The 23165-nt window shown below is 43.9% G+C and overlaps 1 protein-coding gene and 1 non-coding gene across 2 annotated transcripts in view; one reads left to right on the plus strand and one right to left on the minus strand.

Moving 5' to 3' along the window:
- RUFY1 (RUN and FYVE domain containing 1) overlaps nt 1–23165 on the plus strand; it is a 114133-nt gene that overhangs the window by 25082 nt on the left and 65886 nt on the right. Inside the window, exons 2-5 of the mRNA XM_066278519.1 lie at nt 5455–5628; nt 9009–9126; nt 11084–11185; nt 12448–12571. Coding sequence (XP_066134616.1) covers nt 5455–5628; nt 9009–9126; nt 11084–11185; nt 12448–12571 — 518 coding nt within the window. The remainder of the gene's footprint in view (nt 1–5454; nt 5629–9008; nt 9127–11083; nt 11186–12447; nt 12572–23165) is intronic.
- Nucleotides 8070–8145, minus strand: TRNAA-AGC (transfer RNA alanine (anticodon AGC)). Its single transcript has one exon. It is a non-coding gene; the product is annotated as a tRNA-Ala (tRNA).

The raw sequence follows: 23165 nt of genomic DNA on the forward strand, positions 1-23165 counted from the left end.
TAGCAATTGGCTCCCCCAAATTAAATTTTAGTCACGTGCCTTAGTAACCAGTCATACAGTTGAAAGCCCCCAGCTGGAAAAGTCTCTATCTATCCTCCAGGATTGGGTTGCACTAATCATCCTGGGAGTTTTACGACTTTCCTATCTCAAGGACTCATCTATTCCTAGCCATCCTGGGAGTCTAACAACTTCCATCTGTTCCTAGTCATCCTGGGAGTCTAACAACTTCCATCTGTTCCTAGTCATCCTGGGAGTCTAACACCTTCCGTACCTCAAGGACTCATCTGTCCCGGGAATGGGTTGCATTTACTGGACTAGTTCCTTTGAAGTTATTTCTAAAGCCTATTAATATATTTTATGGCCTTTATTCGGATGTCACAATTAACCATTCCCACACTTATTTTGCTTATTTTACTGCAAAAATAATTAAAATAATAAATATATAAAAATACCTATTGTTGGACTCCATGGGAGTCTGAAAGACCCAGAGTAACAGGCTTTATTGAAAGGAAGAAAGGAACCCTGCCGGGCACTTCTCTCGGGGAGAAGAGCACCAAAAACAGACTGAGGTAAAACTTTATACGGTTGGCCTGACCAGGTGCTGGCGCAGTGAATAGAGCATCGGACTGGGATGCGGAGGACCCAGCCTCGAGACCCTGGGGTCACCAGCTTGAGCACGGGCTCATCTGGTTGGAGCAAAGCTCACCAGCTTGGACCCAGGGTTGCTGGCTCAAGCACGGGGTTACTCGGTCTGCTGAAGGCCTGTGGTCAAGGCACATATGAGAGAGCAATCAATGAGCAGCTAGGGTCTCGCAGGGAAAAACTGATGATTGATGCTTCTCATCTCTCTCTGTTTCTGTCTGTCCCTGTCTATCCCTCTATCTGACTCTCTCTCTCTGTCTCTGAAAAAAAAAACCAACACAAAAGTTTATAGGGTTGGGGATAGCCTCGAGCAAGGTTGTGCTGGTATGTTGGCTTTCTGGAATACTCTTCACTGGGGTGATTGAACAGCTTCCTGGAGTTCCTTTGTCCCATGAGTGATTGTCCGGTAATTAAGGGTGGGGTCAGGCAGCCAAGAGGAACAGCAAAAGGGCCGTTTGGAATATTACGTATCTATCACCTATGTACCGCAAAATCCCATGATACAAAATTAGATATATACAATTTTAAAATCCACTGTACAGTGAGACTGCAAAAGTGAACCGCAATATGGCAAGGGACGACTGTATAAATGGATAGTTTGTCAGAGCAATGTTGCTTAAGTCTTTGAACTTTTAAGTTATATGCCCCAAATCATAATGATCTACTGTCAGTAATTATTATTTTTGTTCAAAGCAAATGAAAATCACTGGATTTGCAAGAAAGAACACAACTTTGTTGTATTAAATTTCTCAACCTCGCCTGATTGGTAGTGGCACAGTGGATAGTGTCAACCGGGGACACTGAGGTCCCAGGTTCAAAACCCTGAGGTTGCCAGCTTGAGCACGGGCTTAAGTGCAGGCTCACCCTGGCTTGAGCGTCAGGTCCCCGACTTGAGTGTGGGATCATCGACATGATCCAGTGGTCGCTGGCTTGAGCAAGAGGTCATTGTCCCCCGCCCCCCCCCAAAGCAAGTTTGAGAAGCAATCAGTGAACTAAAGTGCCATAACTACAAGTTGATGCTTCAAATCTCTCTCACTTCTCTCTAAAAAAATTTTTTTTCTCAACCTCTGGGAAGTTTCCCCAGAAAGGCTTTACCAAGATTTATCAAGTGAAAATTATATTTGTAATTATTTTACTTATTTACCTTGTTTAACCGAGAACACTCAAAATGGTTGGAGACATCTAAATATTGCTTATTTAATTACACCGAGAACACTCAAAATGGTTGGAGACATCTAAATATTGCTTATTTAATTACACCTTTGCTGATACAATGTTTTTTGACAAAAAGACTTAATTTACATGTATTTCAAATCCATTTTCATCAAAAACTGGGAGCTAGAGTTTGGCTCATTTAATTTACAGAACATATCCTTCAAGTTAATGGCATATCCTACTGTGTTAAGTACTGAAGACTTGCTGAAAATAATTACGTAAAATTTTAGCTCCTAAGTTCAAGACACCCAGCAGAGGAGATGCATTTGGGGCAACACTAGAATCTATGTAAACATAAATTAAAATCAATTAAAGAAAAAAGACACCCAGCAGAGGGCTAGAAGTGACCCTGCCCCCCACCAGGTCTTCTTAACTAAGTGTAATTGTAAGGCCAGGAGCCATGGCTGTCACTATCAAAGCAGCCGCCTGGTCCATGCAGGTTCCCATTGGATTCAGGCAGATGGTAAAGAAACGGCAGAGTCGGAGGATGGTGGGCCATCCTATTTATTGGTGTCTCACCAAGACAGGCAAACCACAAAAGAAGACAAAGGAAAAGCAGAAAACCAGATTTTCCCATGAAGGGCAAGGGATCAGGGAAGCCCCTGCAATCGTGATAGCAGGAACTGAGTGAGCAAGCTCCTGGTCTGTCCCACTTTATAGTGTAGAAAACCAAAATCCCTTAATCCAATATACAAACAAGGAAGTCTCCGATACAAAGTCACTTATCCAAGGCATAATTGGATTCCTCATGAGAGTGCACCACCCAGATCATACAATCAGTCAAGGGTGTGGGGAAAAGCCCAGTCTCAAAACCAAACCCTAGGCTACAACGACCTGGCCTGCTTATAGCCTGTCCCCCACACCCAATATAAGACACAAGTGAGCAAACATATATATCATATTTACAAACTTATTTGACCAACAGTAATAAAGCAGTAAGGGATTGGAAGCTCTTCATGTTGTTAGTGACTTGATTAACCGCCAGAGGAGGCTCTGCCGCCTGTCCTATGTGGGTCCTGTGTGGGACCTTCTGTACCCCAGGCCAGTGCATCAAGAGGAAGGTATGAGTTAGGGAGGGAATTGATGCTTTTCTGTGGAGTGGGAGGAGGAGTGCCTATGAAACAGGAAGGTCTGGAAACCGATTTCCTTAAAACATCTGGGCCTGCCACCTGACCTGTGGTGGCACAGTGGAACGCTGGGGTTGCCGGTTCAAAACCCTAGGCTTGCCTGGCCAGGGCACATATGAGAGTTGATACTTTCTACTCCTCTCCTTTCTCTCTCTCTCTCTCTAAAAAAAAAACTGAATAAAGTTAAAAATAAGATATTTTAAAAAACAAAAACAAAAAACATCTGGGCCTGCCTAACCCTCCGCAACACTTCCTGGATATATACTGCGATTGGAAGTCCACTAGTTTACAGACCAGGGTCCACTGTCTTCTTGAAGGTTAAATCTTTACAAATTGCTTCTAAGGTTATTGGTCTATCCCGGGTTTACTCCTTGAAGTTTTACAATTTTTATTTCCTTTGCCCATTGTTGGGCAGATAAAATATATTATGCTCACTTTGTTAAAAATAGTGTTGCCCACGTGAAGCCGTTGCCCAGGTGATATTAATGTGTGTTGAGAATCCTTGTAGCCTGGGGCTTGGTTTTGGGATTAAGCCTTTCCCACCCTTTTTGATGTGGGGTGGTACAATCCAATCATGCCTCAAAGAAGTGACTGTATTAGAGATTTCCCTATTTTGTATATTGGATTAAGGGTTTGGATTTCTACACTATAAAATGGGGACGGAGCGGGAGCTTGCGCTCTTGGTTCCTGAGATTATCATTAGAGGAGAGAGCAGAGCAGAGAGCAGAAGGAGGCCACGTGGAGTAGGCCAGGAGAAGCAGCCAAGATGGCGGAGTGCTGAGTGAGATGCCAGTTTGTGTAGAGTTTGTATCTGGGATAAGGAAGGAGATGGGGAACTGAGGAGAATAAGTCTGGTGAGCTAGAAACCTTTGATTCTAGGAAACTCGGATAAGTCAGTAGCTTTGTGAGCAATGAATGTGATTGGGTTTTGGAGCCCAGTGTGTGTTTTTACTTGCCCGCCGGGTGCAAGCTAGGATTAAAGATGAAGGCCCATCAGTTCTTGGCTCCGTTGTTTCTTTACCGACTGTCCGAATCTAATGCGAACCTGCATGGGCCAGGAGGCTGCTGTGATAGTGGCCCTGGCCGTGGATACTGGCTTTACACCCATAATCCATTTCATTCAAGTTTTCAAATTTATAAATGTATAGGATTCTCTCAATATTTTAAAATAATTGAAGCACCCCTGAGCCAAACATTTACTTAACCTATTTTTCTCTTTCCACAACCTTGATGAAATGTTTAGAGGGATTTTCCTTTCCCAGTAGCTAGTCTTAGATTTTGCTGATAATTGGGACTATTTAGTCTCACCCAAGCTGTCTCAAATCTGATTAATATTTAATGCTTTTATTATAAATTCTGTCATAACATCGTTCTTTTCAACTTAGCTACACATAGATAAGCTCTTTTAACTAATTGTGTCCATATTATTTAACGCCTATAAAATATCCGGAACATACAAATCAATCCAAGTTAAGATTTAATAGCCAGTTCACCGACTAGGAGACAATGAACCTAACGGTTAAGCTCAGTAGTAATCAGACAGCTGCAAATGAAAACAGTACAGTTCACCGCCTCCTTCCAACAGGCAAACGTTAGAAAGGCAATGGGTTGGTGCAGGGTCAGCGCGGCGAGAGGGCGCCCACCCGGGGGTCTTGTCAGCCGGGGTGTTTTCCAGCCAGGACTGCTAAGAGTTGGGGGTCTATTTTCAGCCAGTTTCTGCAATAAGTTTCCTGGGTTTGAGGGGACATTTGGGAAGTATCCGCCCTGAATAGCTAATACTGATTAAACAAAAAGTTTTAAACCTCAAAACAAAGCGACAGGTTAATGGAGTTGAAATGGAAAGACAGCAGTTTATTCTAACAGTTTTACTTACTAAAAAAATTAGTAGGCTCGTAATTGCCTACTAATTGTGCACTAAAGGTGGGCAACAGTGAGAATGTGAGTGTGGAACCGAGTGGCAGGTGCTTCCCCGAAGGAACTCGGGATGGCACAGTCACACCGAACAGCAGGTTACAAAAACCTTGGCAAAGCGGGCTCCGAACACCCGAAATGGCTCCCGCGCACCTATGGACATGGCCTCCCTGGGTTCGCCCAGTAGAAACGTCCGAGGGCGGGCCACGTTCTCCAGTTTGGGGTGGGGCTTTCTGCTATTTGAGCCCTTTTCTGGGCGGAAAATGGAATGCCACGGGTGTGGGAGAGGCCAATCGCGTGAGTTTTAGTAGGGCCGTCGCCTTAGCAACGCGCAGAGCCGCCTGGGAGAGGCCTTTAGAGTCTCTGCACCCGAGCGGTTTGTGGGCAGCTGTGACTTTCTTGGATCAAGTGCCGGGTGATTGAGGACCCCAGTGATCCGCGCGTTTGCACTCGGAGCACACTCGCCTGACGGGTTTTGTCTCCATTGCTCCGCGTCCAATCTCCTTGCCCAGGAGCGCACTGAATCCCCTGACGAAGGTTCCCTGCTTCTGTTCTACAGCTTCCAAGTGCCAGGTGATGGAGGAGCGTGCCAACCTGATGCACATGATGAAACTCAGCATCAAGGTCTTGCTCCAGTCCGCCCTGAGCTTGGGCCGCAGCCTGGATGCGGACCACGCCCCCTTGCAGCAGTTCTTTGTGGTGATGGAACATTGCCTCAAACATGGGCTGAAAGGTAAGCTGGGGGTGTCCGGGGCTCAACACGTGTTCATCAGTGCCGAACATTGTTCTGGTGCTGGGATAACAGTAACATACCAAACACACAACCTGCTGCCGCAAGGCGCAACATTCTTGAGCAAGCACTGTCCAATAGAAATTGTCATGCAAGCCACGTGTGCAATTTTTAATGTTCTAGTAGCTACGTTAGAAAATAAATTTTTTAACAAGTGAAATTAGTTTTAAGGATATATCTTATTGAACTGAATGTATTCGGAATATCATTTTGATACATAATCAGTATTAAAAAACCTTATTAGGCTCTGGTCAGCTGGCTCCGTGGATAGAGTGTGTGCCCGGTGTATGAATGTTCCGGGTTCAATTCCCGGTCAGGGCACAGATGAGAAGCGACCATCTGCTTCTCTTCCCCTCCCTCTCTTTGTCTTCCCCTCCTTCTCCTCTCCACTCCATCTCTCTCTTTTCCCCTCTTGCAGCCAGTGGCTTGATTAGTTTCAACGTCTGCCAGGTGCTGAGGATAGCTCGGTTGATTCAATAGGTTGCCAGGTGGATCCCGGCAGGTATGCATGCGAGAGTCTCACTATCTCCCGTCCTCTCACTGAAAAAAAATAACAATCCTTATTAATGAGATATTGGGCAGATAAAATATATTATGCTCACTTTGTTAAAGATGGCGCTGTCCGCATGGAAGCCTGTCGCCCAGTGATATTAATGTGTGTTGGGGGCGGGCTGTGGGCAGGCAGGATCCTTGTAGCCTGGGGCTTGGTTTTAGGACTAAACCTTTCCCACTCTTTTTGATGTGAGGTGGTACAATCCCATCATGCCCCAGATAAGTGACTTTGTATTAGAGACTTACCTATTTTGTATATTGGATTAAAGGTTTGGATTTCTACACTATAAAATGGGGGCAGAATGGGAGCTTGCTCTCTTAGTTCCTGAGATTAGCATTAGAGGAGACAGCAGAGAGCAGAGAAAGGCCACGTGGAGGAGGCCAGGAGAAGCAGCCAAGATGGCGGAGTGTTGAGTGAGAAGCCAGTTTGTGCAGAGAGAAGGAAGGAGATTGGAAACAGAGGTGAATAAGTCTGGTGAGCTAGGAATCTTTGATTCTAGGAAACTCGGATAAGTCAGTAGCTTTGTGAGCACTGAATGTGAGTGGGTTTTGGAGCCCAGTGTGTGTTTTTACTTGCCCACCAGGTGCAAGCTAGGATTAAAGATGATGGCTCATCAGTTTTTGGCTCCGTTGTTTCTTTACCGACTGTCCGAATCCAATGCAAACCTGCATGGGCCAGGCTGCTGTGATGGTGGTCCTGGCCACTGGCTTTACATGAGATATTTTGCATTATTTTTTATACTAAGGTTTAAAAATCCTCTGTGTTTTACTTGACAGCATTTCTCAATTGCGCTAGCTACATTTCAAGTACTCAGTAACATGTGGCTAGTGATTACGTGGGACATACTGTTCAAGACCAGGAGATAGACCATAAATGCAGAGACAAACCAACATAATTATTAAATGCTACAAATTAAAGAAAGCAAAAATGGTTTAAATGATAAATGAGCAACTATAAAAACCTTTCAGCTGTGGTCAAAGGGGGATGGTTTCTCTGAGGAGGTGAAATGTAAGCTGAGACATACAGGAGAAGAAGGAGTCAATCATACAAAGATTTGGGGAAAGCAAAAAACAAACAAAAAACAGGTGCAAAGGTCCTGAGTAGGACCACCCTTGGTTTGAGGAAGACACCCAGGTAACTGAGGGGTGCTAAGAGGAGGGAGGTAGGAAAGGCTGAAACATGTAAACCTGTGTAGGTTAGGTGAAGAATTGGATTTTATTCTGAGAGTAACTTGGAGGATTTTAAGGGGAAAATATGACCTGACTTCCATTTTTTATTTTTTATTTATTTATTTTAAATTATTTATTTATTTATTCATTTTAGAGAGGAGAGAGAGCGCGAGAGAGAAAGGGAAAGGGAGGAGCAGCAGGAAGCATCAACTCCCATATGTGCCTTGACCAGGCAAACCCAGGAATTTGAAACAGTGACCTCAGCGTTCCAGGTCAAGGCTTTATCCACTGCGCCACTGCAGGTCAGGCCTGACTTCCTTTTTTTTTTTTTTTTTTTTTTTTTTTTTTTTTTTTGCATTTTTCTGAAGCTGGAAACAGGGAGAGACAGTCAGACAGACTCCTGCATGTGCCCGACCGGGATCCACCCGGCATGCCCACCATGGGGCGACGCTCTGCCCACCAGGGGGCAATGCTCTGCCCATCCTGGGCGTCGCCATGTTGCCACCAGAGCCACTCTAGCACCTGGGGCAGAGGCCAAGGAGCCATCCCCAGCGCCCGGGCCATCTTTGCTCCAGTGGAGCCTTGGCTGCGGGAGGGGAAGAGAGAGACAGAGAGGAAGGTGCGGTGGAGGGGTGGAGAAACAAATGGGCGCTTCTCCTGTGTGCCCTGGCCGGGAATCGAACCCGGGTCCTCCGCACGCTAGGCGGACGCTCTACCGCTGAGCCAACCGGCCAGGGCCATGACTTCCATTTTTTAAAAGAACCTCAGCTATATGGAGTACAGATTGTAAGGGTAAGGAGGTGACAGTATTAGGAGCAGGGAGACTCATTAAGAGGTTATCACAGCAGTTCAGATAAGGGATGGTGGTAATATCCAATTGAAATCAAGCATTGATTTTGGTATCAGGTAGAAAGGAGAAAGGGGAAGTATGTATATTTCACAAGTGATGGAATGAGGCACTTGTTTTCTTTCTTTCCTTCTCTCTCACTTTTCCTCCCTCCCTCCCTCCCTCCCTCCCTCCCTCCCTCCCTCCCTCCCTCCCTCCCTCCCTCCCTCCCTTCCTTCCTTTTTTCCTCCCTTCCTTCTAACCGGGATCCACCTGGCAAGCCCACTAGGGAGGGGCCCTTGCTCAGTTTGCAACCAGAGCCATTTTTTAGTGCCTGAAGTGGAGGCCATGCAACCATCCTCAGTGCCTGGGGCCAGCTCACTCTAATGAGCCATGGCTGCAGGAGAGAGAAGCAAGAGGAGAGGAGTGGAGAAGCAGGTAGGTACTTTTCCTGTGTGCCCTGACTGGAATTGAACCTGGGACATCAACAGACTGAGCGGATACTCTACCATTGAGCCAACCAGCCAGGGACACTTTTTATTTCATGAGCAGTAAATACTTGGAGAAAGAGCATAGTAGGTACATCAGAGAATCCCTGTCTCCAGAAGAAGGGTGAGCTCATTTGTTACCTGGCTTCCAGCAGTCCCTAAGACTAAATCTGAAGAATTAAGTGAAGATATTAAAATCAAAAGCATTTATTTGGCTTTTATAAGAGAGACTGTGGACCCCTGAGACAACCTGTTCTTATGACTAACACTTTTGTTTTCCCTTTTAGTTAAGAAGAGTTTTATTGGCCAAAATAAATCTTTCTTTGGTCCTTTGGAGATGGTGGAGAAACTTTGTCCAGAAGCATCAGATATAGCTACTAGTGTCAGAAATCTGCCAGAATTAAAGTGAGTAAGAAGTCATTACACTTATTTGATGTTTTTAAAAAATGGGTATTGAATATTTACTCATTTATCAATTCCTTGCTGATAAAACATTTTCTAATTTAAAACAAGTTGCATGAGCTACACTCTTAGTCAGCTCTGCTGCTCATTTCCCACATGATCTTGAGCAAGATTTGCCCCTTTCTGAGCCTCAGTTTTCTTTTCTTTAAAATAGGGGCAGTGATTCCTGCTTGTCACACAAGGTCACATAGGGTGAAAAGGCATTGTCATGTGAAGAGCATTTATAGGAGGAAAAGGAATCATTGTTACACTCCTGGAATCACTTTTTCAGATATAATTTTATGAATAATACAGTTTGGGCCAGATTTTTTATTCCAGGACAAGGGACATTTGTGAAAAGGCTGGGACTAACAAATCATTTGCCATGTCAGGTTTGCCCTTGGGATCCCTATAATAGGCTCAAAATAAAAAATAAATAAATAAATAACTGGACAGAACACAAACAAGGCAACGACATGGAATCTCATTTAGAAGAGGCCCTAGAGATCCTTGAGCAAAGAGCCCCAGGGACTGTTCAGTCTCTCTTTGACCCTTTTCTTGTGGAGCCAGCCTGCTCTGTTTTCAGACAATAATAATAGCCACTATTTACTAAAGGTGTGTCATGTGCCAGGTATTATGCTAAGGACATTTCATTACCTCATTTACTCCTCTACAACAAGCCTCTAGGAAATTTTTTGGTATCCCCAATGATAGGTATGGAAAGTGAGACTCAGAGCAGGTGAGTTACTTGTCCTCGGTCCCTTTGCAAGAAGTGAGGGATAGCCAGAAAGAGAACACGGGTCTATTGGACTGAAACCCTCTTAAATCCCACCAAGCCCTGTTGCTGCAGAGCTGTGAAATAACAAGTTGTTGGACAGCATGTATAACATGCTAATTTTTTTATTTGTACAAAGGGGAGAAAAAAGAATTTATATTTTTCATGTGTATAAAAATGTTGTGCGAGTCAACCTAAACTAAAAACAGTATGTTAACGTATGGGGAAGGGGGGCAGGTGGAAAATTAAGTATTAAACTGTACATACTGTTCTGTAGGCATTTTTCATTTCATATTATATTTTAGACCTTTCCATATCAGATACTCATAGCTGTGTCACTTTAGTTGTTCACTGATTGCTTCTCATACGTTCCTTGACCTGTTAGCTTCAGCCAAGCCAGTGACCCCTTGCTCAAGCTAGAGACCCCAGGATCATGTTGATGATTCCACACTTAAGCCAGTGAGCCCGTGCTCAAGCCGGGGACCTTGGGGTTTTGCACCTGGGACCTCAGCATCCCAGGTCAATGCTCTATCCAATGTGCTACCACCAGCCAGGCTCAAAATATTATGCAGCTGCTTTGAGGGGTAGGGGAGCACACTATCTGGGAAGGCAATTGGCTCACTATACACATCTGGATACTACTGTTTAAAGTTTGTTTCATGGGCATGTGCTTTTTGGGTGTTTTTTTTTTTAATTTTTTTAATTCATTTTAGAGAAGAGAGAGAGAGTGAGAGAGAGAGAGAGAGAGAGAGAGAGAGAAAGGGGGGAGGAGCAGGAAGCTTCAACTCCCATATGTGCCTTAGACCAGGCAAGTGCAGGGTATTGAACCGGCGACCTCAGCATTCCAGGTTGATGCTTTATCCACTGCGCCACCACAGGTCAGGCTGTTGTTTTTTGTTTTAATTATGACAAAAGAGAAAAAAATCTTAAGCCACAAAAATCTGATTACTGGAACAAACTGATTTGCTATATATTAATACTTATTAATATTAATTGCCTTCCCAGATAGTGTGTACCCTCACCTCACAAAGCAGCTCTTCTTACAATGCTCTGTTCATTCACAAGCATGAATGTGTGTATCTCTTGGGCTTACTTGTCTTTTTGTTATTGTTTCCAAAATAGTTTGATTATCTGTTTGAATTCTAGAACTGCTGTGGGAAGAGGCAGAGCGTGGCTTTATCTTGCACTCATGCAGAAGAAATTGGCAGACTATCTGAAAGTGCTGATAGACAATAAACATCTCTTAAGGTATTTCATCACCTATCTTTGCTGTCTTGCTTTTCATTAAATATAAGTCTAATGTACAGAGTTATTATTCAAATTATTAATCATAACTGTTCTTTGGTTTACTTTTAAAATAGTGCTATTTCATTTCTGAATAATGATATCTGAAAGTTGATATCAATAAATGAAGATTTGTATTATTTTTCATTTTTAAAAGTTATTTTGAAAATAATTCTTTAAAAATACCTAAGATAAAGTAGCTGACAATGTACTCCCATTAAATTTCAATAAAATTGTTTTTTAGATTCTATGATAACAGGAAAAAATGACTTTAAAACTAGATTCTTTTTGTAATATATAGTACCTATTTTAGTATTGCATATCCAGTGTGTAAAATTTTATATCTCTTAGCATCAGTAAGGATTAACTGGCTATCTCTGAAATTTATGACTGGTTCACATTTGATATTTATAAATATAAGCAAAAGTAATCATTATAAAGTTAATTTTCTCTAGAATATGGGACTTCATTAGGAAAGAATTCTTCTAGAGTTAATTCTCTTATCTAGTTGAAATAAAAATATCTTTTACAGTATGACCTGCAATCCCAAACTTTTCATTGTTTTCAAGTCATGACTTATTATTGAATATATTTTTACATGGTGAATACTGATTTCAAATATGTCATGTCCTTTGTTGTCTGAGCACAGTTACACTGAGTAACTCTGAGGTACATATTTTTTATCTCATACGTGCACACATGCATTGGAAACTTAGCTAATCAGTGGTGACCAGAAGTTATCAAAGACAGGATGAAGCCCCACTACAAATGACAAGGTGACGGCAGTAAAGAAGAGCAGCCAGTGTTTCTCCATGGGATGCATAGAAGAGGGAATAGTTATACTATTGGATGTTGGGATATGTTGTGGAAGTTGTTCACAGCAACAGGGAAGAAGGAGCCCGTGGGGACAAGAGGGGCAGAGTGATGGTCAGGAACGCAGGAACCAAAAGGAGATGAGAAGGGCTGAGGTCCAGCATCCAAATGAAGAATTCATCATAGGCCAGAGGCAGGAGGAGCCCTCTCTAAGCCATAGGAAGCGAGGAGAGGCCAGAGAAGGAACAGTGGTACTTGAGTGGGAGTAGGAAATGAAAGACAAAAGGAAATTCACACAAGGGAGCTTCTGGCAACCAGGCCTTGAGCTAAGAGGTGGAAAGGTGGGATGGGATGGGGAAAAGGGGTGGTGAGGGCATTTCTGAGCGGCTCCCCTGGCCACCAATCTCTTGCAGTGAGTTCTATGAGCCAGAGGCATTAATGATGGAGGAAGAGGGGATGGTGATCGTCGGTCTGCTGGTGGGACTCAATGTTCTTGATGCCAATCTCTGCTTAAAAGGAGAAGACTTGGATTCTCAGGTAAAGCGGGGATTTGGCTCCAGATGGAATGACTTCTCTAGGCCAGGGGTTTTACAGAGGATCTGCAGACAGGGACAAAAGGTGTCTGACAGAGGGCTGTGCAAGGTGCTGTGCTGGAGCAGAAGGGGAAGCCACTGGGGAAAGCTGAAGAAATAGCTTGGGCAGGGGCATACAGAAAGCATGATATGCTGGGGACAGGAAGCAGTTCTCTGTGGCTGGAGCATAGGATGCTCCGTGAAGACGGAGAAGATGGAAGCTGGGCTCAGATGTTAGGCCACTGGTGCCCTGCTAAAGGGTTTAGCATTGTCCATTGAGCTTTGAGAAGCTCTTGGAGATACAGTGAAATGATCAGGCCAGAGTTTGAGAATTATCAGTCTAGCAACATCCAGATCATGAGTTAGAAGTGGCCAAGAATAGACACAGCAAAAACTGAGCAGATAAGTCTAAAAGTCCCAAAAAATTGGATGGGGATTAGGATGGTAGAGTCAGGAGAGGTTTGTGAAATCAGGCTGATAAAATGCAGCACAAATGAAAGTAGGAAGGTACAGAGGAGCAGGGCAGCCCTCTCAGGATGGGAGCAAGTGACTAGGACTGAGGCTTAAACTCTCAGTGTCTGAGGGGGACAGACACCCTGACACATCCCCATCTTGACCCCCTCTTCAGGGCAAGAAGGGCATCTGTATCTGTGGCTAGGCCACTGCCTGGCCTTCTGCCTGCCACATGTTTGGATCTGAAGACTAAAGCTTCCCCAATCCCTCCATGCTCAGGTCAGCTTTTTTTCTTTTGTAATCTCTCCTCCCTCTTTTTTTTAATAGTGTTTTTGTGTTTTGCATGTTGAAAAATTTTTTTAATAAAAGGTGTATTTTTGAAAAGAAACTAAATGTCACACGTATTTCCATTACTCAGAGTCAAATAATTCAGTATTATATTTTGGTATACATTTTTCTAGCACATGATTAAGTAGGCTGTATGTTTCTGTATTTTAGAGAGAGATGTTTAGAGTTATTTTTTTAACCAAAATATGATTATTTAAAGTGCACTATATATAATTTTTTTAAATTTATTTTTATTTTTTATTATTATTATTTTTTGCGTTCCTCTGAAGCTGGAAACAGGGAGAGACAGTCAGACAGACTCCCACACGCGCCCGACCGGGATCCACCCAGCACGCCCACCAGGGGTGATGCTCTGTCCACCAGGGGGCGATGCTCTGCCCACCAGGGGGCGATGCTCTGCCCCTCCGGGGCGTCACTCCGCCACGACCAGAGCCACTCTAGCGCCCGGGGCAGAGGCCAAGGAGCCATCCCCAGCGCCCGGGCCATCCTTGCTCCAATGGAACCCTGGCTGCGGGAGGAGAAGAGAGAGACAGAAAGGAAGGGGGGGTGTGGAGAAGCAAATGGGTGCCTCTCCTATGTGCCCTGGCCGGGAATCGAACCTGGGTCCCCCGCACGCCAGGCCGATGCTCCACCGCTGAGCCAACTGGCCAGGGCCTATATATAATTTTTTTTAAAGAACATGTCACACATAGCCCTTAGTCACAGCCATTTTAAGTGGCTGCATAGTATTCCATTTTATGAATGTAGCACATTTATTTACCCAATACCTTTTTTTTTTTTTTTTTATAGAGACAGAGAGTCAGAGAGAGGAGTAGACAGGGACAGACAGACAGGAACAGAGAGATGAGAAGCATCAATCATTAGTTTTTCATTGCGCATTGTGACACCTTAGTTGTTCATTGATTGCTTTCTCATGTGCCTTGACCACGGGCCTTCAGAAGACTGAGTGATTCCTTGCTCGAGCCAGCGACCTTGGGTCCAAGCTGGTGAGCTTTTGCTCAAACCAGATGAGCCCGCACTCAAGCTGGTGACCTCGGGGTCTCGAACCTGGGTCCTCGGCATCCCAGTCCGACGCTCTATCCACTGCGCCACTGCCTGGTCAGGTTTAACCAATACTTATTAACTTAAGTGTTTTCATATTATAACCATCCTTCTACCTCTTTGTATTCTTTTCCAATTATTTCTGCAGGCTAAGTTTGGGGACCATTGTATCACAGTAGGCACATTCTGCACAGGTGTTGTGATGTCACAATGAGCATGCTCGGTATTTTTCAATCTGATAAACTACACAACTATTTTCAAGTTTACAGTCTTGAGAACTAGGGAGGTCAGGTATCTTTTTCATGTTTTATTTGCCACTGGTGGTTCAGCTTTTGACTACCTGTTTATATCTGTTGCCCACTTTTCTGAGTTTTCCATATTTTTTCACTCCTTTTATTATAAAGATATTAACTTAAAATTTTTTCTTACAATTTTTTTCTGGTTTCTCAGGATAGATTTTGTTTGTAGAAGTGTATGGGGGCCAATCAAATGTAATGGACTGTCCCTTTATACTTTTCAAGGTGTTATGCTTCAAAGATTCTTTCCCATCTAAAAATTATTTTTTTTAATTAACTATGTATTTTTTACATTTAAATAATTTGCCTGTTGGGTGGTAAATCCAGATGGTGGCAGAGTAGGTGGAAGCTATACTCACCTTCTCCCAGAACCAAACAGGAATTACAACTAAATTATAGACTATCATCGTGAAAAGCCACCTGATGACTAGCTGAACAGAGGTCATATAGCCAAGGATTTATAGAAGAAGCCACATTGATACTGGTAGGAAGGATGGAGACATGAAAAGGGCTGACTTACTTCCCATGGGCTGTGCTGAAGTTCCAGAGAGATATCTCAGCTGTGGGGGGTTCCCCCTGAGAAGCATGGGGTCTCAATCCCAAGTCAGGCTCTCCAACCCAGAACATTGGAGCCAGGAAGAGGTGGCTTCATAACATCTAACTGTGAAAAGCAGCATTGTTTTTGCTCAGCAGAAAAAGATAAGAGTCTTAAAGGTTCATGCACACCCTATACTCCAGCAGTGGGAGGTTGGAGTGGATTAGACACGGGTGAGGAGAATCGGGTTTGTGACCCTGGGAGACAGCTTAAAGGACAGCTGCCAAGATCCCTGTGCTGAGTCGTTTTTCCATACTACAAACTTCATCTTTCTTGGATGGAGTAGTCCCCTCTGCAGCATCAGCCTGAGGGAAAGCATTAGCTCATTCTCTGGGCTCCCTCTCACACCACCCTTTGGAGCTTAGGCTCTGCCGAGGAGTGCAGCCAGAGGCTCTTTCAGTGTATGAGCCTAACAGGCAGCCAGCAGAAGGAGGCAGGTGGAGGTAGATCTTGGGGTGACTTGGGACTTTTACTGACCTGCCCCTGGGCCTAGTGCTTGTAAAAGCCAGCCTTGGTGTGCAGCTTAGTCTTTACCATGTCCAGTCAGGCTGAGCAGGGGTACCCACGAACTGTGGATTACTTTTCACTCCAAACAGTTGCCAAGGGCCAGTCGCAGGCAACAACTTACACTGGACTGCACTAGAGGCCCAGAACTAATTCACCCAATGGCCAGCTCCAGACAACATCAAAGAAGGATCAGTTAGCTTCACAAGTAGCATAGCCAAAGGGAGATCTTCACAGGCACCAAACCCTCCTGAGACAACCCTCCAAATGTGGTTGGCACCTGCACGGGAGCTTGCACACTGTGATTGGGGTTGAACTTCACAGCTAGTAGCCTGACGGGCAGTCTCACACACAAATGGACCAATAGCCATCAAGCTTCAATTGCAACAGGAGGGCCCACATAACCCATACAAGGGACATTCCTGGAGCAGCCAGCTCAGATAATCAAGAAGACTGTACCACTGGATCTAACAGGATACCTACTCCCTACCAAGACTGGGAATCATAGCAGATCTATCTAATACATAGGAACAAACACAAAGATGCAACCAAAATGGGGAAACAAAGAAACATACCCAAATGAATGAATGGAAGAACTCTCCTGAAAAAGAGCTAAATGAAATGTAGGCAAGCAATTTATCAGGTACAAAGTTCAGAACAATGGTTATAAGGATGCTTAAGGAGCTAGTGAGAGCTACAACAGCATGAAAAGGACGGGCCACTCAGAAATGAAGAATACTGTATCTGCCATCAAGAATACACTGCAAGGAATAAAGAGGTTGGATGAAGCCGAAGATTGAGTCAGCAGTTTGGAAGACAAGGTAGAAAAAAATCCAATCAGAGCAGAAAAAAAAGCAGAAGAAAGAATGAGGAGATTTAAGGGACCTTTAGGGCAACATGAAGCATAACAAACAACATCCATATCATAGGGGTACCAGAATGAGAAGAGAGAGCAAGGGATCAAGAACCCATTTTAAAAAATGACCAAAACACTTCATTAAGTTGGTAAAAGTAAAAGACATAGGAGTCCAGGAAGCACAGAGAGTCCCAAACAAGATGGACCACACCAAGAAACATCGCAGTTAAAATGGCAAAGGTTAAAGACAAAGAGAGGATCTTAAAAGTTGTAAGAGAAAGATAGGATAATCCCACAAGACTGTCAGTTGATTTCTCAACAGAAACGTTTCAGGTTGAATGGATTGGCATAAAATATTCAAGGTGATAAAAAGCAAGTACCGATAACCAAGGCTACTTTAACCAGTAATGCTATCATTGAAAATTGAAGGAGAAATAAAGAGCTTTCCAAGCAAGAAAAAACTCAAGGAGTTTGTTATTACCAAACCCATACTGTAAGAAATATTAAAGGCCCTACTTTAATAAAGTGAAGAAAAAAAAATAGGAACATAGTTAAAAGACTAAAATGGCAGTAAATATATACCTATCAATAATAACTTTATTTTTTTAAGTTTATTTTTAATTTTTTTATTTTATTTATTTATTCATTTTTAGAGAGGAGAGAGAGAGACAGGGAGAGAGAGGAGAGAGAGATGGAGAGAGAGAAGGGGGGAGGAGCTGGAAGCATCAACTCCCATATGTGCCTTGACCAGGCAAGCCCAGGGTTTTGAACCGGCGACCTCAGCATTTCCAGGTCGACGCTTTATCCACTGCACCATCACAGGTCAGGCCATAACTTTAAATATAAATGACTTATATTCTCCAATCAAAAGACATAGGGTAGCTAAATGGATAGGAAAACAAGACATACACCAGTATATATACTGTCTGCAAGAGTCCCATCTCAGAACGAAATATACATACAGACTAAAAGGAAAGGATAGAAAAAGATATTTCATGCAAATGGAAAAGAAAAAAAGTTGGGATAGTGTAATAATGTCAGTGGCCAAGGCCAGGCAGGTTCACATTGGATTCAAGCAGATGGTAGAAGAACTGTGAAGCCAGGAGGTGTTGGGCTATTCCCTTTTACTAGATTCTTGTGATGGCAGGTGAGTAAACAAGCAGGGGAAAACCTGTCCTCGTGGCATCAGGCAAGTGATCTGCCAAACAGCCCCTCACAGTGGCAGCAAACAATCCGTGCCAAGAAAAGCACCTGCCTTACATAGACTATACACATGTGGCTCTACCACATGCTCGTGCACTAATGCAAAGTGCAAGCAAGGCCTGACCAGGCGGTGGCGCAGTGGATAGAGCGTCGGACTAGGATGCGGAAGACCCAGGTTTGAGACCCCAAAGTTGCCGACTCGAGTGTGGGCTCATCTGGTTTGAGCAAGTCTCACTAGCTTGGACCCAAGGTCTCTGGCTCGAGCAAGGGGTTACTCGGTCTGCTGAAGGCCCACGGTCAAGGCATATATGAGAAAGCAATCAATGAACAACTAAGGTGTTGCAATGAAAAACTAATGATTGATGCTTCTCATCTCTCTTTGTTCCTGTCTGTCTATCCCTATCTATCCCTCTCTCTGACTCTCTCTCTGTCTCTCTAAAAAAAAGAAAAGAAAAAAAAAAGTGCAAGCAAGCCTAACACAGATGTTTTTGCAACTCTCCACCCCTTTTGGGTTGCTCACCATACAATCTATGTGACAGATATCTTCTACGATGGTTCCTGTGCAAGGAGTGAGGTACATTACATAAACAGAAACAGTACAGACTACAGCAATCAAGTTACAAAGGCACCCAAGTGATAAAAGGGAAGACATACTTCCAACTTAGGCGGCCACATGCCAGTTGCCCAAGGAGTTAACTGGAGGTCCACCTTTAGCCCCCAACCCTATGGTGCCAACAAGGCCACCCATCATGGGGGGGGGGGGGCTGTACAGTCCAGGGCCATGTCCATTGAAGTGTCCTGGGTGCATATCTGCAACTGTATGGGAGCAGCTATCTGTTGCAGGGGGGCCTCCACAGGTGCCAGTTCCCCCCATCAGGGTCTGTCATACTGTCTACAAGTGGTACGTTCATTCAGTAAGGGAGCTAGTGCCCCCCTCTTGTCACAGGCCTTGCTTTAAGAATCCATTATACTACTCAGTGACACCAGAGGCCTATGGATGGCAGGGAACATGGTACTTCCAGTCCACTCCCAGGTCTTGAGCCTATTGCTTCACCATTGAACCAGTGAAATGGGTACCACTATAACTTTCAAGGACTAGTGGCTGCCCATAGGCAGCACTCAGGCAGTCTAGAGCCTATATGACTGCCCTCTGGTCTGGGTTATGGGCAGGGTAAGCATCAAGTAGACTGGTGGCAGTATCTGCACAGGTGACTGCATACTGGTACCTGTCTGACATTGGTAAGGGTCCAGTGAGGTCTGTCTGCCACTGTGTTAGCAGAGCACAACCTCTATGGATCTGTCCAGATGATGCCAATTGTCTCCGAGGGTGCTCCTTGGAACATACTGCTCATTGATTGCAAGCTGCAAGTACCTCTACAATAGGGTGGGCTATGTGGGCTATGATTAAAGTTCCACACCTTAACCTTAGCCCACATAGTTTTCTGCTGCACATGGAACAGACACCAGTGGAGCCACTGTGCCACACCACCTGCAGGTGCCGTCTCCAACCATCACACCCTTGCCAAGGTTTCTGCCTCATCATTCCCAGGATGGGCTAGAGGGGCATGCCTCGTGACATGATATACTGTCACTTGCTTTTGGTGTCCTATTCCCCATAAGTTCTGCCACCACATGGCCTGACCCCATAGAGGATGATGCATTACCATTCACTGGTTAATGTGCCACATAGTATCCAAAGGGTCAGTCCACAGTAGCCCAGCTGTCAGTGCAAATCACTAGAGGTGAAGGTTCAAACAGGCAACTAGCCATACAGCTTTTAATTCCACCCATTGGCTGCTTTGGCCCATACCTGTGTCCATCCAGATAGTCTCAGTGGCCAGATGGAAGGCTATAGCTGTCCACCTAGCAGGTTGGCCCCCTGCTAGAATCATCAGTATACCAGGCACCCTTGAGAATGAGTGTCTTCCCCTTCTGGTAGAGACTGATCTGAGGTTCTGCCTTCTGAGCCCCAGCTGAACCTGATTCTAGGGTCGCATAGGTGACTGGACTCAAGACTTCCTGCAGTTCTGCCCTCAATAGGCTGGTGCTAAGAGTACAGCATTACCTGACGAGGTGGTGGTGCAGTGGATAGAGCGTCAGACTGGGATGCGGAAGACCCAGGTTTGAGACCGTGAGGTCGCCAGCTTGAACGTGGGCTCATCTGGTTTGAGCAAAAGCTCACCAGCTTGGACCCAAGGTCGCTGGCTCGAGCAAGTGGTCACTCGATCTGCTGAAGGCCCGCAGTCAAGGCACATATGAGAAAATAATCAATGAACAACTAAAGTGTCGCAATGAAAAACTAATGATTGATGCTTCTCATCTCTCTCTGTTTCTGTCTATCTGTCCCTATCTATCCCTCTCTCTGACTCTCTCTCTGTATTTATAAAAAGAAAAAAAAATACAGCATTGTTGCAAGTATGCACTCTACTTTGCCAGAGTGGAGGTGCAGGCCATACCACTATATGGTTTTGTTGCCCAATCTCTCACCCATCCTGTAATGGAATACATTGTCTTGACCGTAACTGGAGTTGTGGTTGTAATACACTCAGTTTCCAGGAGGGTGGCATACACAGCTGCCAACTCTTTCTCCACTAATGAGTAACACTTCAGTACCTTTCCACAACTAGTACCAAGACCCAATAGGTTGCCATAGCACTTTGTCTGTTGCCACAAGCCCCATCCATACCTCTCGGAGATAACATGGACATCAAACTCACAGGGCTTGGTGGGGTCAAGCACATTCAAGGCTTGTGCCATCTTGACAGCTCTTTTAGCTGCTGCAAAAGCACCTTGTGCCCGCTCAGTCCAATCCCAGTGAACCTCCTTCCAAATAAGGTTATATAGGGAGTGCAGTAACTGAGCCACGTTGGGTATGAATGTTCACCAATACCCAACAGGCCTAGGAATTTCTGTAACTTTTACTGTAGTAGGCATGGGGAATGCCTGGATTTTATCTATAACCACATCAGGAATAAATTTCATTTTACCCTACCAAACAACCTTCAAGAACCTAACAGATAATCCATGTCCTTGTGATTTGCCCTCATTGACCACCCAGCAATCACCCATTCTGAAAGAGGGTCACTGGTTAGCATACCATCAATGTAATGGTACATACGAAACACCTCTGGCTGTTTCCATTTATCCAGGTCAGCAGCCACCAGCCCATGACACAAGGTGGGCTATGCCAATAGCCTTGTGGTAATAAATACTGTGAAGGTCCATTGTCATTCTTTCCAAGTAAAGGCAAATTGGTCTTGTCTCTCTGCAGCTATATCAATAGAGATATAACCAAATCTGCCACAAAGCAGTATGTTCCCCAACTCATTGCTTAGCCAATTCATCAGGTTAGCTATCAAGGGAACAGCAGGCATCATTGATGTTCAGCCTGCATTTCAAACTGAAGCTCTCAAAAGTGGTCAGCCTCTTTCTCCAGTAATCATTTCACTTCAAGCTATTGTTGGCGCCAAGTATGCAGCTCATCCTGGAGCTTTTGACCTTGTGCAGTCTCTTGCAGAGGCTTGGTTTCTTCTCACAGGGCTGTAAAAACACCCACCCCATGGCTGTCAACAGGATAGCCACAGGGAACCATGTGCTTGAGAACAATGGTCACTCCTCCATCCCACTCTTCAAGGGTGTTAATGGCTCCATACCTATCTGATCCAAATCTTGCTGATTGCGCCAGATATAATGCTCGGCCAGGCATGTTCACATTGGGTTCAGGCAGATGATAGAGGAACTGCAGAGCTGTAAGCATTGGGCCATTCCCGTTAATTAGATTCTCACAATGGCTGATGAGCAAACAGGCAGCAGAACACTTCCTCACAGTGGCAGGCAAGCAATCTGCATCAAGTGAAAGCACCAGTAGCCTTACATAGGCTATACATATGTGGGTCTGCCACATGCTCATGCACTAATCATTTAAAGTGCAAGTGAGCAAGCCTAACAGCTGTTTTCCCAACAAGTAAGCAATACGTATATCTAACAATACAAACAGTAAATCAAAGGCTATAGTAAAAAAAAAAGAACATAATGATAAAGTGAGCAACCCAACAAGAGGATACAACCCTTATAAACAATTATGTACCCAATGTAGGAGCACCTAAATATGTAGAGCAAATCATGATGGACATGAAGGCAAAATTTGACATTAATACAGTCATAGTAGGGAATTTTAACACCCCATTGACTTCAGTGGTAGATCTTCCAGACAAAAAAATGAACAAGGAAACGGTGACCTTAAATGGCACACTATATAAGATGGATTTAAGTGATATCTTCAGAGCATTTCACACTAAAGCAGCAGAATATATACTCTTTTCAAGTGAACATGGAATCATTTTTAGGATAGACCACATGTTAGGACAAAAAAGTTGCAGTAAATTTAAGAAGATTGAAATTATATCAAGCATCTTCCCTAAACACAATGGTGTGAAACAAAATCAACCTCAAGAAAAATAGAAAAACACAAAGGCATAGAGGCCAAATAACATGTTACTAAACAACAAATGGGTCAGTAACAATGAATGAAATCAAAGAAGAAATAAAAAGTTACCTTGAAACAAGTGAAAATGAAAACAACCCCAAATCTGTGGGACAGTGAAAGCAGTCCTAAGAAGGAAATTTATAGCATTATAGGCCTATCTCAAGGAACAAGAAAAATCTCAAACAATTTAATTTTACACATAAGGGAACTTGAACAACAAAACCTGAAGTGACTAAAAATCAGAGCAGAAATATGTAGTCTCAAAGACAATACAAAAGATCAATGAAACTAAGATCTGGTTCTTTGAAAAGATAAACAAGGTTGACAAACCATTAACTAAACTCATCAAGAAAAAAAGAAAGAGGACCAAAATAAATAAAATCAGAAATGAAAGAGAAATACCAACCAACACCACAGAAATACAAAGGATTATAAGAAAATGTCATGAACAACTATATGCTAACAACTTGGACAATCTGGATGAATAGATAAATTCCTAGAAACATACAATCTTCCAAAACAGTCGGGAAGAATCAGAGAATCTGAATAGACAGATTAAAATAGTGAAATTGAAGCATTAAACAACAACAAAAGAAACTCCTAACAGAAATCCTGGACTGGATGGCTTCACAGTTGAATTTTGCCAAACATTTGAAGAAGCACTAACACTTATCTTTCTCAAACTATTCCAAAAAAATCAAGAGCAGAGGAGACTCTCGAGCACAATGGTAGTCAACCTGATCCCTATCGCCCACTAGTGGGCATTCCAGCTTTCAT

Source organism: Saccopteryx bilineata, chromosome 4 (genome assembly GCF_036850765.1).
Source record: "Saccopteryx bilineata isolate mSacBil1 chromosome 4, mSacBil1_pri_phased_curated, whole genome shotgun sequence".
Lineage (NCBI taxonomy): Eukaryota > Metazoa > Chordata > Mammalia > Chiroptera > Emballonuridae > Saccopteryx > Saccopteryx bilineata.